At 35.8% G+C, this 13,941-nt stretch overlaps 1 protein-coding gene across 1 annotated transcript; it reads left to right on the top strand.

Moving 5' to 3' along the window:
• LOC149776448 (uncharacterized) lies at positions 1 to 7,119 on the top strand. Its single transcript, XM_089942441.1, has 3 exons — positions 1 to 301; positions 3,017 to 3,142; positions 6,511 to 7,119. Exons 1-3 carry the CDS (start codon positions 52 to 54, stop codon positions 6,771 to 6,773), a joined length of 639 nt encoding a protein of 212 aa, XP_089798567.1. The 5' UTR covers positions 1 to 51; the 3' UTR covers positions 6,774 to 7,119.
• The last annotated feature ends 6,822 nt before the right edge of the window (positions 7,120 to 13,941 follow it).

The raw sequence follows: 13,941 nt of genomic DNA on the forward strand, positions 1-13,941 counted from the left end.
AATTTGATCCTAATTTGGAATATTTTTCACTGTTCCATAAGCGGATCACCTATGGTAGTTAATATATACCATCAAAGAGAAGAATTACTCAACAGAGATTATTCTGTTCGGAAAATATTCCAGTTGAATGGCGTACGCGGTGTTGCCCTTTGCGCTGGACAATGTACTAGGAATGTTCTATGCGCCAGTTTCTTTTACAACAAAGAGAGCCAAACCTGTACCGGACATAGCACTGTGTTTATTGGTCCAAGGTATCGTTTCACAAAGTCTGAGTGGAATAAATATTACGTTATTCATACAGGTAACTGAGCGAAGCAGACACACATACACACAACTTTTGTAAGCATTATGCTAGAATGTTGTATATGCATGTATTCTACAGTATTTCATTTTAAAGCCAATGCGACAAATAAAGTCATTATTACAAAATTTATATAGAATTTTCTTATCGGTTTTTAATTTACGCAAATGTACAGTCATAAAATAATTATTTCAGCAAATAGTATTCACTACAATATGCCTGTGTTTTTACTACAACATGCCTCTTTGTTTACTACAATATGCCGGTGTTTTTACTACACTATGCCTGTATTTTTACTACAATATGCCTGTGTTTTTACTGCAATATGCCTGTGTTTTTAGTTTTACTGGTTCTAGACCAGAAGGGAGCATGAGATGGTATGTCCTCTTATTTTTGTTATCGCTACTCGTCCTAAATTACTTGGTGTATTGCCATGAAACTTTACAGACCCTTGGTGTATTGCCATGAAACTTTACAGACCCGTTTTACTCGTCCTAAACTACTTGGTGTATTGCCATGAATCTTTACAGACCCGTTTTATTCGTCCTAAACTACTTGGTGTATTGCCATGAAACTTTACAGACCCGTTTTACTCGTCCTAAACTACTTGGTGTACTGCCATGAAACTTTACAGACCCGTTTTACTCGTCCTAAACTACTTGGTGTATTGCCATGAAACTTTACAGACCCGTTTTACTCGTCCTAAACTACTTGGTGTATTGCCATGAAACTGTACAGCCCCGTTTTACTCGTCCTAAACTACTTGGTGTATTGCCATGAAACTGTACAGCCCCGTTTTACTCGTCCTAAACTACTTGGTGTATTGCCATGAAACTGTACAGACCCGTTTTACTCGTCCTAAACTACTTGGTGTATTGCCATGGAACTGTACAGACCCGTTTATCTCAAGGTCAAGTTGGTCATAATGAAAATGCTGTTGCTTGAACAGCGAACATGGCCGTCGTTTTTCCTCCTGAAATGGATGGTCATATAAACATGTGGTTTTCATTTTTTTAAAATTGTTGATGTCTAGTTGTCCTAAATAGAAATAGTACCGATTAAACTGTTAATATGGCCGTAACAGAGGAGCGGTCATCGATAAAAAAAACTAACTTTGTTATCGCTACTTATTCTGAAGAGGGAGTTATCTTAAATTCTTTCTATGATGTCTAGCTGGTCCTAAATAGAGTAAAATAAAAAGAAAGTTTTAGCTTTATTGGTTATAGATCAAAAGAGCTCATGGAATGGCGCGTTGTCCTTCCTCCGTTCATGTTCACACGCTTGTTGTGACTTTTTCTCCGTAACTACTTGGAGGATTGCATTGAAACTTTACACACACATGCATCATGCGATCCAGTTGGTCTTACATGAAAATATTGCTTCAGAGGACCAGTATGGCCGCCACAGTAAACGTCTTAAAAATCTCGCTATCGCTACTCCACGAAAATGGATGGTCATATCAACATGGGCTTTTCACTAAAGAACTCTTGAGACCTCTAATTGGTCCCAAATGAAAACGGTGCTGATATGACATCAAATATGTACACCATGGTAGCCAAGTTGAAAATATTTGTATAGCTACCTCTCCTGAACGGAAAGCGATACTGACATTGCGTTTTCAAAAGAAGACTTCTTATGATATCTAGATGTTTCTAAATGAAAATGGTGCCACTCAGATTCTCAGGAAAAGACTTTTTATGATTTCCAGTTCGTCTTAAATGAAACTTTTGCGGGCCTGACGTCCAATATTGTCACCACAGTATCAACCTTAAAAATCTTGTTATAGCTACTCCTCCTTCTTGGAGGGTCATATAAATATAGGGTTTCAGACATCTGACGATGTCAGGTTAGTGCTAAACCAACCAATATGGCTACCACGGCAGCCATCATTAACTCTTTTAATGGCTACTCCTTGTTAAGGGGATGTCGCCGATATTGGGTTTTACCAGAAGATGTCATGTGATGTCTAGATGGTCTTGAATGAAATGGTGCCGCTCGGACTTACAGTATGACCAGTTGACCACAACAATGGCCATCTGGAAATTCTTATTATGGTAATTCCTACTGGATAGATTGTCACCTCAGCATATTGGTTTCACTAAAAGACTTCTTATGATGTCGAGTTGGGCCTAAATGAAAATGGTACTGATCTAACATCAAATATGGTGACTACAGCAGCCATTTTGAAAGTCTCATTATTGGTAATTCTTGCATATCTGAAAACCGTATGGCTCAAGAATATCAAAGATAGTTTCAACACTCAGCAGTTATCTTGAATTTCTTGAAACATCTGTTCCAACAGTAGTGCTTCAGTCTTTTCCAAAACTCTTTTGTTTCTTTTGCGCGACTATTTTTCATTGTTTCCCTAACGAAATACAACCATATGCGGTTTTTGTCAAAGCTCTAGAAAAGCAAATTGTTTTACTTTATTAGTCAGTTAATCGATATTGAAATTTTGAAAGCCTTTCTTAAGCGCTTTCCGAATATTCTGTATCATGTACCAAAATTTTGTTATAAATTGATGCCATAAAAGTGATGATTTATCTGCGGAGAAGGACCATATGTTCTTCTAAGCCGAACGAAGTCTCGACTTAATATGCTTTGATATATATTCTGTGCTATTTACAGATTTTATATAATGTAATGGGAGTTAAACAGTCTTCTCATCATACTATATAAGTATTTTAATCTGTTTTCTTTTTTCTTGTGTTTCAGGTAACCTCGGGGACTTGTGTCACAGCTCTGCTGATTGTCATTTTCAATTCAGCTTTTGCCATTACAGTAGATGTTTATGCTTAGAGGGATACAGCTATTCATCCAAGGAAAGAAGTTGCGTTCAAAGTAATATATAGTTACGACTCTATGGTCAAAAATAAGTAATAGAGAAAAGCATAAACCATAAATTTCAAAAATAATTTATTTCCCTAAAATACAAAGTGAAAAATTAAGAAGAAAAAATGTATTATGAATGAAATCTCAAATAATCCTAAAAGTTCTATGACGAGTCCTAAGGTATAGACTATTCAAAATGAGTTTCAGTGGTAGTCCGAATGAAATCCTATGTTGAATGTGCTGATGTACTAGTAGTCTTGAATGGTATTGATATCCTAACATTCTTGATGCATCACACTGGTAGAATCCATAATGTCTATGAATGAATTCAGAGTAATTACAAAATATTATTTAGCCCTAAAGTCTGAACACTTTGTAATTACAATGAATCATTGAAATAGATAAATCCTCTCAAATACTACTTGAACATAACTATTGTGACTGACTCCGCTACAGATGTTAAAGATTGGAATAAATAATTATGTTACTTATTACCTTATATAAAAACGAAGACACAATTTCAGAACTAGGATGAGTGACATAAGTTCTTTTACAAAACGTTCCACGTTGTAAAGAAATGTAGGTCCTTTAACAGTCAACCAATGAGAAATCGGGTGACTAGTGGATGAAACAATGAGTTGAACACAAAAACCATCAAATTCCTGAACAAGACCACTTCTACACCATTCCGAGGTAAAAAGGTCAAATAAGCATGTTTACCAGATTAAAAGTGCTACCCACTATCCTGAAGTTATGCAACGTGTTTGCATAAAATGACTCTTTACAATTTACAGCCTTGAATCCAAAATAAAACACATCATATAAATATATGTTTTTGAACCTAATAGTTGATATTTTTCATTTGCAATAGTGGATCATGCAACATACAATCCGGTCATTTTATTTAGCAAAAAATGTACTCCCCTCCACTTCTGCGACATTAGTTACTCGCTCTCATATTATGACCATGAGGCTATACCGACAAACATGTGTTATTTCATATACATATTATATCTTTCGTGAATGGTTGCATATATAACTTTCTGCTTGTTGAGTAAACAGTAACACCATTGTACCTTTATCGACTATTGTTAAAACTGGAGCCGTTGACTGCCTTTCCAGATATTTCAGTCGTAGCTAAGAAAAGATTAATCTTTCTTGTATCGCTCCTAGTGAGGAAGTGCACTATCGAATCAGCATTAATTCAGCCAAGGTAGAGAGCCCTACAGGGGGACGATTGAAAGGTATTTAGAAAGTGTTACATGTGCACGGATGAAGATTGGAGGATATTACGAATTCGACAACCACCTCCTTTAAAAAGGCTTAGAACGTTTATAGCACTGATGTGATGGTAGTGATAGCCTGCTATTTGCGTATTTTTAAAATTTTCTGTTTTTTAAAATATATATCAATATAAAAAAATTGTTCAAATTTTATGCCGATCACTGACTTTTTATTTATTCCAGATTTTTAATTTTTTTTATTTAAGTCTTAAGTTTAAGTCTCTCATAGATCACACGGGGCATATTCATGTATGCACCTAGACATATTTAAATGGATCATAAATATATTTATAGGTTACTGCATTTGTATGGGAAAATATGAACGAGTCTTTGGATGGAAATACTGCACGATCTTGGGAGTGCAGTATATCCATCCGACAAAACGAGTTCATATTTCCCCATATAAATGCAGTAACCTTTTTATTATATGCTCATTTTCTTATTCTACTTAAGGTTTAATTATATAAACAAAAATACACTACAATAAACAATGTAACTGAATGTATGCAATATTCCAAACTAAATACACAACCGCAGATTCACGATTACACAAAAACAACATTATGAATGCGCACATAACTCCTCCCAGATACATTTGAACTTAGTCGCACGCTAGACATAAATTTCGAAAGAGAATGGCGCGTTTACTTAAAATTGAAATTTGGAGTCATATTTTGAATGAATGTGCACTGCAACAACTTTTTCATTTGATCTGGAATTAATATATTTGGTATTTTTGTCGATTCTACGAAATTGTGTAATTATGGACTGGATTTATATGTGACAATTCCACACGAAATACATCGGATTGAAGAAGCGACGGAGAATCGTGTTGGCATCTTGCAATTATCAAAAAGACGCCATGAAATTTAATTCTGATTTCTTTTTGAGTGTAGCGAGGAGGATGTAATTGCATTTGAAATATATTCGAAATTCCAGTACAATTTCGAAATGTGGAATCAAGATTAAGAACCAATGACATGGCTCATGTAATTTGGATTTGCAGAACTAAGAAAGTATATTTGGAGGAAATTCAGGATGTAAAACTGTAAGTATATTGTTCGACATTCTTAGTACCAGCTAAACAAGAAAAGTTTATGCCTTCTCACTTGCATGTTATTTGTAAGGACCCTGTCTGGCGTCTACTGTATAGCTAGTCTAAATCCGAAACATTGTATCAAAAACGTTAACGCGGAATGTGCCAAATCAGCTGGTATGTGGCAATCCACGAAACATCTGCTGTAGTTCATTCAGAAAAACATTTGATCAAACAAAACGTGAAGCTCATACTACGCGAGTGTACATGACTTGTTTACAAATCAAAAGTGCTGGCGTCTGCGTCCATTGTTTGTTTACAATAGAAAGTAGTTCCTTTATGCACGTGAATGCAATATGAATTGCATGCGAGTTCATTATCGTAAAATATTGCACGATTCTGATTGTTGTTGTTGTTGTTTTGGGGTTTAACGCCATTTTTCAGCACGATAGGCTATACATGGCGGCCAGTATTAATGGTGGAGGAAGAACCCGGAAAACCCCGGAAAGAACCACTGACCCACGAGAAGCTACTGGCAAGCTTTCTCACATGCCCACATTGGCTGAATCTTAGACTCGAACCGCCGCAGACAGAGGTGAGATGGCAGTGATCCGTAACGAAGAGCGCTTTAGACCACTCGGCCACTCGGGGCCCCCCCACGATTCTGACAATGTAAAGTTAACGGAGAACTAAATGAGCATATAAATATATAATTTTAAACTTGTCATTAAGACATAGCTGCATCTAACTAACGTTTCAGCACATATTTCTTGGTAGCGCTGTTTCGCATGTTCTAAATTCATCATGAGTTTCACTCTTGCTCGACTATAACTTTTCATTATAAATGTGTGATGTCAGTAAATATTTTTAATTATATATGAAAGTTCGAAATGACGGACATACCCTTCCAACCCGACCACTGAAAGAAGATATGATTAACAGGCTGGTAAAAATAAACTGTTTGTGGAATTAGATGATAAATGACACCAAAAAAGCCACTGCTTGAACGAATGCATTTCCTGCTTTTAAAAGAAATCCCGTGTTTTTATTTTCTTTAGGTTGCCAATTATATGGACGTTACTTTCAAGAGGTTTCCTATTTTTTCATTGACCATCACAACGAGGAGACGCTTACAGATATCAGTTTCGAAGACTGCCAGATGATGTGTTTAAATCGCACGAGCTACACGTGCAAATCTTTCGAATATGGCGACAAAAGTAAGGAATGCTTCTTGCAGAATATAACCAAGCAGGACGCCATCGCAGACTGGCATACCGATCTTGATGGATTGTATTCCTACTATCAGAGACATTGTTCTTAGCTTAATTTAACGCAGGCATAAACATGGATGGTATTTTTGCTAACAGAGACATTTTTCTTAGCTTGACTAATTACCAATCAATTGTTCACTCTGGATCCTACAAATGATGTGTTTCATTTTAACATTTCCTTGTTTTGTCGGTGATCATGCTATCAATGGTAGTGTCAATGTGTTTTGTGCTTTAAAACTAGCATCCATAATTGACAGTTCACAAACGTTTACCACCTTATACTAGTTTGGTAAGATTTGTTGGTTGCTTTGTTACGTCATCAATTTTTCCGCAATAATCAACCAGAAACAATATATTACTTCCTTGGTACGTATCAACTATTAAATCTAATCACTGATCAAATTTATCTTTTGGATCCATCACCATCGCATTTTCATCTTCGTGTATACTCCTTCTTACAGATAAACGTTGGACAGATGATAACTACGTAATACGAATGTTGTTGCATTCATTCTCGATCATATTCTGAGTAAATAAAGCGATCAATGAGAATTCTTTGTTAAAATGCCCATAGAATTGGCGTATAAGTTTGAGTCTCTGGAAGGGGTGAATTAATCATTAACATTGGCCTCAAGAAAAAACGTAATGAGACAAACATTTACCATGTTAGTAATCAGTACGCGTTTTGATTGACCATAACACCGAATTGTTGTTGTTGTTACTAATATCGGTATATTTAAATGAAAGATCGAGTAGAAGACAGACAATAAAACTACTGAGTAAAATAACCCACTTTTGGCCATCGTCTTGCAAAATCATATTTCCAATCTCTGCTCCAATGACCTAATATGCTACAGAGATCGGACATAAATACACGAATTGATTTTTAGGATGATGTTCTCCATACCACACACATTCTAATTGTTGCTTTTTCAATTCGTTGAGGGATGAACTCGGAGAAAGGAATGAAGTGTTTAACAGCTTATTCGTAACTTGTTTAAATAGTCGATTATTTATGAACCTGCAATACAAGAATCTAGAATGGCAAGGTGTCATTTCTAACGGAAAATCACTTCTTGGATACGATGACAAAATTTGCTTTTGATACCGTGTCTCTCTCGGTCACTCATTGTAATTCAAGCAAGTAAAAGTTGTGTTTTTAACATTTTGCTTTCCATATATTCCACTTTTTAGACAATTGGGTCATGTCATGGAGCCTGTCATATGACTGTCGTCCTTTTGGGTCCATAGCCTTTGTAGAACAACGCGTTTTATTTTGCTAATGTGATCCCAAACTTCTGTTGTTAACGTCGCTTCTTCGGGTGTACATCCGTTGCTCCGATAGCTCAAATGAATGTAAACTTGGATACTTTGATACACTGGAGAGCATGTCGATGTTTAAAATTATTTCCATATAATATTAGCAACCTTTTTTACATTAACAGTGGTGAAAAAGCATAAATGTGTAATTTTTTCACATTCTTTTTCAAAAGCGTGGTCGAGAAATTTGGTATATTTGTCCCTTTGCCATCGCAGAGGAAGTAGAACATTTTGTTTCAAGACAAAAGCTATGAACTATCCAAGTCAATTTTGTAAACACATCAATAACACAAAACAAACATTTATAACCTCGATTTTAAGACGCTAATGAGAGATAACTACTATATGGGCTTGCCTATGACGATCGATTCCTCCTACTTTAGTTTGACTTCTTTCAAATTTTCGTAGCATGGGTTTGTGTAACGTTTATATTAGGAGTTTTTGTAACCATTGTACATCTTGTAAACCTAGACTTTTTAGTTGGTTTTGCCTGCACTATACAATATTTGAGTTCCTCCTTAGTCAGCTGCATCGGCAATATTGTAGTAGATGCTGGCCAAAGTTTTTCTATGTTGTTGTCGTTCAATAAGTTAAAAATAATTCCTATGCTCTTTTCTTGTGCTGTATTTGTGCTTGCTTGTATTTTTATCATGCTTTTTATCAAGAATATAGGATAAAAGGATGCTGAAACAGGGGTAATCGATTCTTGGGTGCCCAATTTCGTTTTCTCATCTTTTCTGGCGAGGGTGTTGATATTGACATTTTGGTCTAACCAATTCTTACTGTAGATGTCAACGTGAATATTGTTGCAGGTCGGGCTTTAAATTCATTGAAGGCTTCTATTTTCTCTTTCTTATCCGTTATTGTGACTGTGTCTGTCATCTTTGGAATTGTTTTTCTTTCTTCAGTTTTCTTTACATTATTAAAGTCTCTTAGAATATGTATATCAAGCTTTCTTGTGAAAGAGTTGAAGAGGGTGCGAAAATTATCCGGACCGTTAGGATTTTTCAGTTTCTGACAAATCTGTTGTATTCATCAACGATTGTCACTCTTTTCGTAAATATATCATATCGCTGAGGTCAGGATTAGGAGGTAAACGAATTTTGTGTCAATGATGTTACTTTTCGTCCTTCCATACAGGTACCATGTTCTCCCAGAAACGTCTGTCCTTTTAATGATCATCTCAACAATCCTTCGAAAAGAAGCCCGTCAATCGATCCTAACAAGGCTAACTATTAACAATGAACTTATCAGCATGGTTGGAAAACCTCTTAGCTCATCAAGCACTTTTTTCTTTTGACTGACTGGAATTTTTTAAATATTTGGCCAATAAGATGTCGACGTCCTACTAATAGCTGTTTCCGTATCTTGGTCAAAGGAAGCGTTTCTTTCAAGACGTTCAAACAACATTATCAAAACATCGATAGTTTCTCTAGCTGTTTATGAGTTATATATTTTCGCATCGCGGAATTGACTTTGCTAGGTACTTGTAATATCTCCCAATGTTTCTCCTGTTTTGAAAGGCATCTTTGGACGTCGACAAACGTATGAAATTTGAGAAAATATTTTTTTTGAGAGGAAATGAAGCGAATCTTGCTTAACACTTCTTTTTTGTAATGATATTTGTCACCACTGATTCTATGAACGCCAGTTTGGACAAATGCAGTAAAATTTGTAACAAGCATTAAACGTTTCTTAGAAAATGTCACCTTTTCGGTAGTAATGATAAATGCAGCCAGAGCAGCAGAATAAAACGTCAAAGAAAAAAGGTCCCTTTAGAAACGGGCTTCCACTTTTGATCAGATCTTAAAACGAACAAAGAATGAAACATCTATGACATGCATTTGCACCTGGTTTTAATATAATTTCTGTTTTAGCTGAAGTATGGATTGTTCGATCAGCCAACTGTGACAACGCTACCGTATTTATTTTTTTGTTACAACAACGCCGTGTATAATGAAGTATGTGAATAATTCATTGAAGTAAATGACATGCTGTAAACCATCATAATACAACGCACTTGTGCATTTGTTTCGTGACAGGTGACATACAGTGAAAGAATCAGTTTGACAGGGGGATGTGTCAAAGGAAGACATGCTTAATACGCTCAGAGAACAATGAAATGAATGGGTTGTTTTATATTTCTTATATTTCTTATACAAAAGATGATATTTAAATGATTGGACTTTATTCTTGTCCGAATTCATGAAACACAGTACGAAATCTCGAATACTATTGATTGGTCAATTTTAAATCGCATGTGGCAAATGACTGTCGTCGTCATAATTATAATTCAGCCAATGCGTTCCTAATTGTTACCAATATATAAACGTGATATTTATGTCATGACTTTTATGCAACATCACATAATGAACTTTCAGAATGGTCGTGCGCTGATATTTACTTTGATGGCATAAATTATGGGTAATATAAATAATACTGGCAGTATGACGATGACATGTTCGTGTTAACCAAAGTTTAACTTCATTTTCGTCTTATCGAAGGCGACAAAATACGTTCAACTAGAGTATGACACGATCCCGAAGTCCTCTTCTGCCACTCTCATTAAAACCACACGATATACTAAGGATGACGACTGCACAGAGTGATTTTTGTTCAATCACACGTCTGAAAAATTCGATTTTGCCTGAATCACCTTTGCCAGCAATCGTCACGTTGAATGGATGATGAAGATACATTTTAAGACTCGTGAACTAAGTAACAGAAAGTGTAAGAACTAACAAGTTTTGTAAAATTTAACAAATAAATTATTTCACTAGAATACACCCTAAAAGTTTTCAGTTCGAGTATTGTGATTTAAGTCCCCAGTAGTCATGAACGTCCAAGTACAAAAATATAGTTCCAAATGAATTCGAGTGGTGATCTGAATGTATTCCAATATTTTAGATGCTGATGTGCTAATAGCCTACAATATTCTTTACGTGCTAATAGTCTTGATGTATCGCAGTAATATGATCCAAAATATCCATCAAGGATGATGGTCAAAAGTTCATTTCCAAACAAGTCTAAGATATTTATCAATCTTATATATATCTCCACTACTCTGTTATCGTAATGAAAACTTCCATCAAACCGTAAACAAAATTTGTTTCCAGAAGAAATCTATGATCAGAATCAATGCTGTATTCAGAACTCAGACTTAGTAAACATATTTATCTTCCCTGACATTAGACATGTAGGTTTAACTCCTACCCTCAGTTATGGACAAAGGTTAACATAGTGACACAGCGAATTGAGAAAGAGTATCGAAACCATGAAATATCTTTTCACGCTTCCCCTCCTGCCGGAATCATGCTCGAATTCCTGAAATAAACGTTTCCGCATATACAAGTGGAATGTGCGATGAGCGGAACAAACAGGAATATAAAATCCTGTTTCTCGTAGACAATAAAAATCAACTTCCTGTTTCTTGTAGACAATACAAATCAATTTCCTGTTTCTCGTAGACAATAAAAATCAACTTCCAATTAATAAAAATCAAGACTAGAGTCCTGTTTCTTATTTTTGTTTTGTTCATTTAATAATTGTTCAATTTGTCGGTCGTATGAAGGGTAGCTTTTTGTCAAACTTGTCACCAGTTGCTGAATACGTTAAATGTTTAGGTTAATTCCTTTAAAATTGACTGTGTAAGCGTAAGTAGTCGTTCTAAATGTTGTGAAAGTCACTATGAATTTGTTGAACGTCAACAACAAATCTTCAGGGGCGACCGAACGACGTTATTTCGAGGCCGATCTTGATTCTTGCAAGGTTTTGGATAGAGGTCTATCATTTCCCACCCCCCTCTGAATCTCTAGCGTGATATCTACCAACATTTTTCTCAGGATATGAAACAACACCGAAGCGTCATCGTTGCTTGTTGTGTGGTTTTGCCTTGGAAAGGTGTGATCTTTTTCATGATAATGTTCGAATTAAGTGAGATTGGACTCGAGTACTCTCTATCTACCTATTCAAAGAAACTCCTTTACCTAAAATAATACACTTATTCAGTTTAAATCAGTGAAGATACATCTTATAGTTATTGGAAAATACACTTAAAACAAGGTTTGGGGAGAAACTCCAGACATTCCTTTCCAGATCAAAGTCAATATACCTCTTATGTAGCGCTTACATTTCGAAAACGTGATAGAATGAGTTGGGCTGCTTGTCTTGTTTGCGCACAATTAACTGAATTGTATTTTATTTGTGCATATAAGGTGGGGTTCATTAATTTTCCAAATCAAGCCCAATGTCAACCAATCTATAAAAATTAAATCAAGTTCAAAACGTCTGATCTCCATATCATCTATCGTTAAAATGATATGCATTGTTTATAGTGATTGCGTTTAAGCAAATATGTTTTTGGGTAACTTTAACATGATTTGAGTAAGTACACTGATTGTCTGGCTTTAGTGAAACTACGTTTCATAATTTATTTGATAACACGTATGAATAATGTCCTTTCATTGGGTTCTGACAATGAGTATTCCCCAGGCTTGAAAAAAAAAAAAACTATAACATTTCATAAATTGCAAATGGGATGAACGTTCCTGAAAGATTATGCGTTGAAAATGGTAAGTCTTGTAATTCAACATGCGATAATTTTGTGTAAAATACAGAAGTGAAGAAAGATGAAACACATTTCGCTAATAGTTCTCAATTTTTCGCTCTTTGATGTATACTAAAAATTCCCATAAACGGAAGTATATGACACTGACCGTACTCTTACAACACAAAACAAATCGATGCTGACATTCAAATAGATTTTAATTTGCACCGTGAAATCTGTAATTGATCGAATTGGATATACTATATTTTTTACTAAACACGTATAGCCCTATAATTGAACGGTTTTAAATATCACTTTATGTTCACGCAAAAATAAATCATGGACCTCAAATCAAACAGGTAAACGTGATTTTCATTTATGTGACCTGAATCGCTTGTCTTGAAATATGTTTGCTTTTAATCGTTATGTTTGTGACAATTTCTCCAATTATGTATGGATAATTTGTGTTGTCATGCAACCCGTCACAAGCGAACGACGAATGTGTCATAGGGATTTTTTGATTTTTTAAACGTAGCTTTAAAAAAAATTCATTCTAATCGCGGCGATGTCTGCAGTGTGGAGTTTATAATGATGTCTAGCACTGGGGCATAATGCCGCATACATGTAGCATGATGTCCCACCCAGTCACATTATCCTGACACCAGACCGACCAGTCATAGCACTAACCTCGTAATGCTGAGTGCCAAGCGAGGTTACTGTTAGTACCATTTTTATGTCTTTGGTATGACTCGTGTCATAGAGAATTATCAAAGTTTGAGGTAAGACCTCAAGTTTGTTTATTCCTTTGTCTTTGAAATTTCTGTATCGTTCTGAAGAGTCTTGCCAGCCTCGGCCCCGAGGAGGGGGATGTCTTAATAGTTTAAAGTCCTCATCTTTACAGATCACTGACAGGTCTGGTAGCGCAGGTTCGAGTCTAGGCTCCCTAACGCGGATATGTAAGCAAGTTTGCAAGTAGCTTCCCCTGGGTCTGTGTTTCTTCCCTGGTGGGTATGGGTGTTTCCGGGTTCTTCATCAACTAAATATACTGGCCTCCATGTATAGCCTATCGTGCTCTGAAAAATGGAGTTAAACCGATACAAAGTCTTGATAGCTTGGTCGCGTAGACCTGGAAAATACTTGGAAGGAGGATGGGTTGGTTGGTTGCAAACCCTATTAACATGTGTACAAGAATTAATGACAACGATGAGTTTGTTGGTTGCAACCCATTTAAGATGCATATAAGAATTAATGACAATGGTGTCCTGGTTGGTTGTATACAGAATCAAGAAATTAGCAAAAATTAATTATTAAATAACCACGATGCCCCCCACCCCCTAAAAAAGAAAGAGGAA

The sequence above is a fragment of the Sinohyriopsis cumingii genome, chromosome 18, assembly GCF_028554795.1.
Source record: "Sinohyriopsis cumingii isolate HCF-2022 chromosome 18, ASM2855479v2, whole genome shotgun sequence".
In the NCBI taxonomy this organism is placed as follows: domain Eukaryota; kingdom Metazoa; phylum Mollusca; class Bivalvia; order Unionida; family Unionidae; genus Sinohyriopsis; species Sinohyriopsis cumingii.

Coding starts and splice junctions, on each gene's coding strand:
- LOC149776448 (XM_089942441.1), top strand. CDS start 52: ATGGTAGTTAATATATACCATCAAAGAGAAGAATTACTCAACAGAGAT. Junction 302..3,016: donor ATATTACGTTATTCATACAG/GTAACTGAGCGA, acceptor CTTGTGTTTCAG/GTAACCTCGGGGACTTGTGT. Junction 3,143..6,510: donor GGAAAGAAGTTGCGTTCAAA/GTAATATATAGT, acceptor TATTTTCTTTAG/GTTGCCAATTATATGGACGT.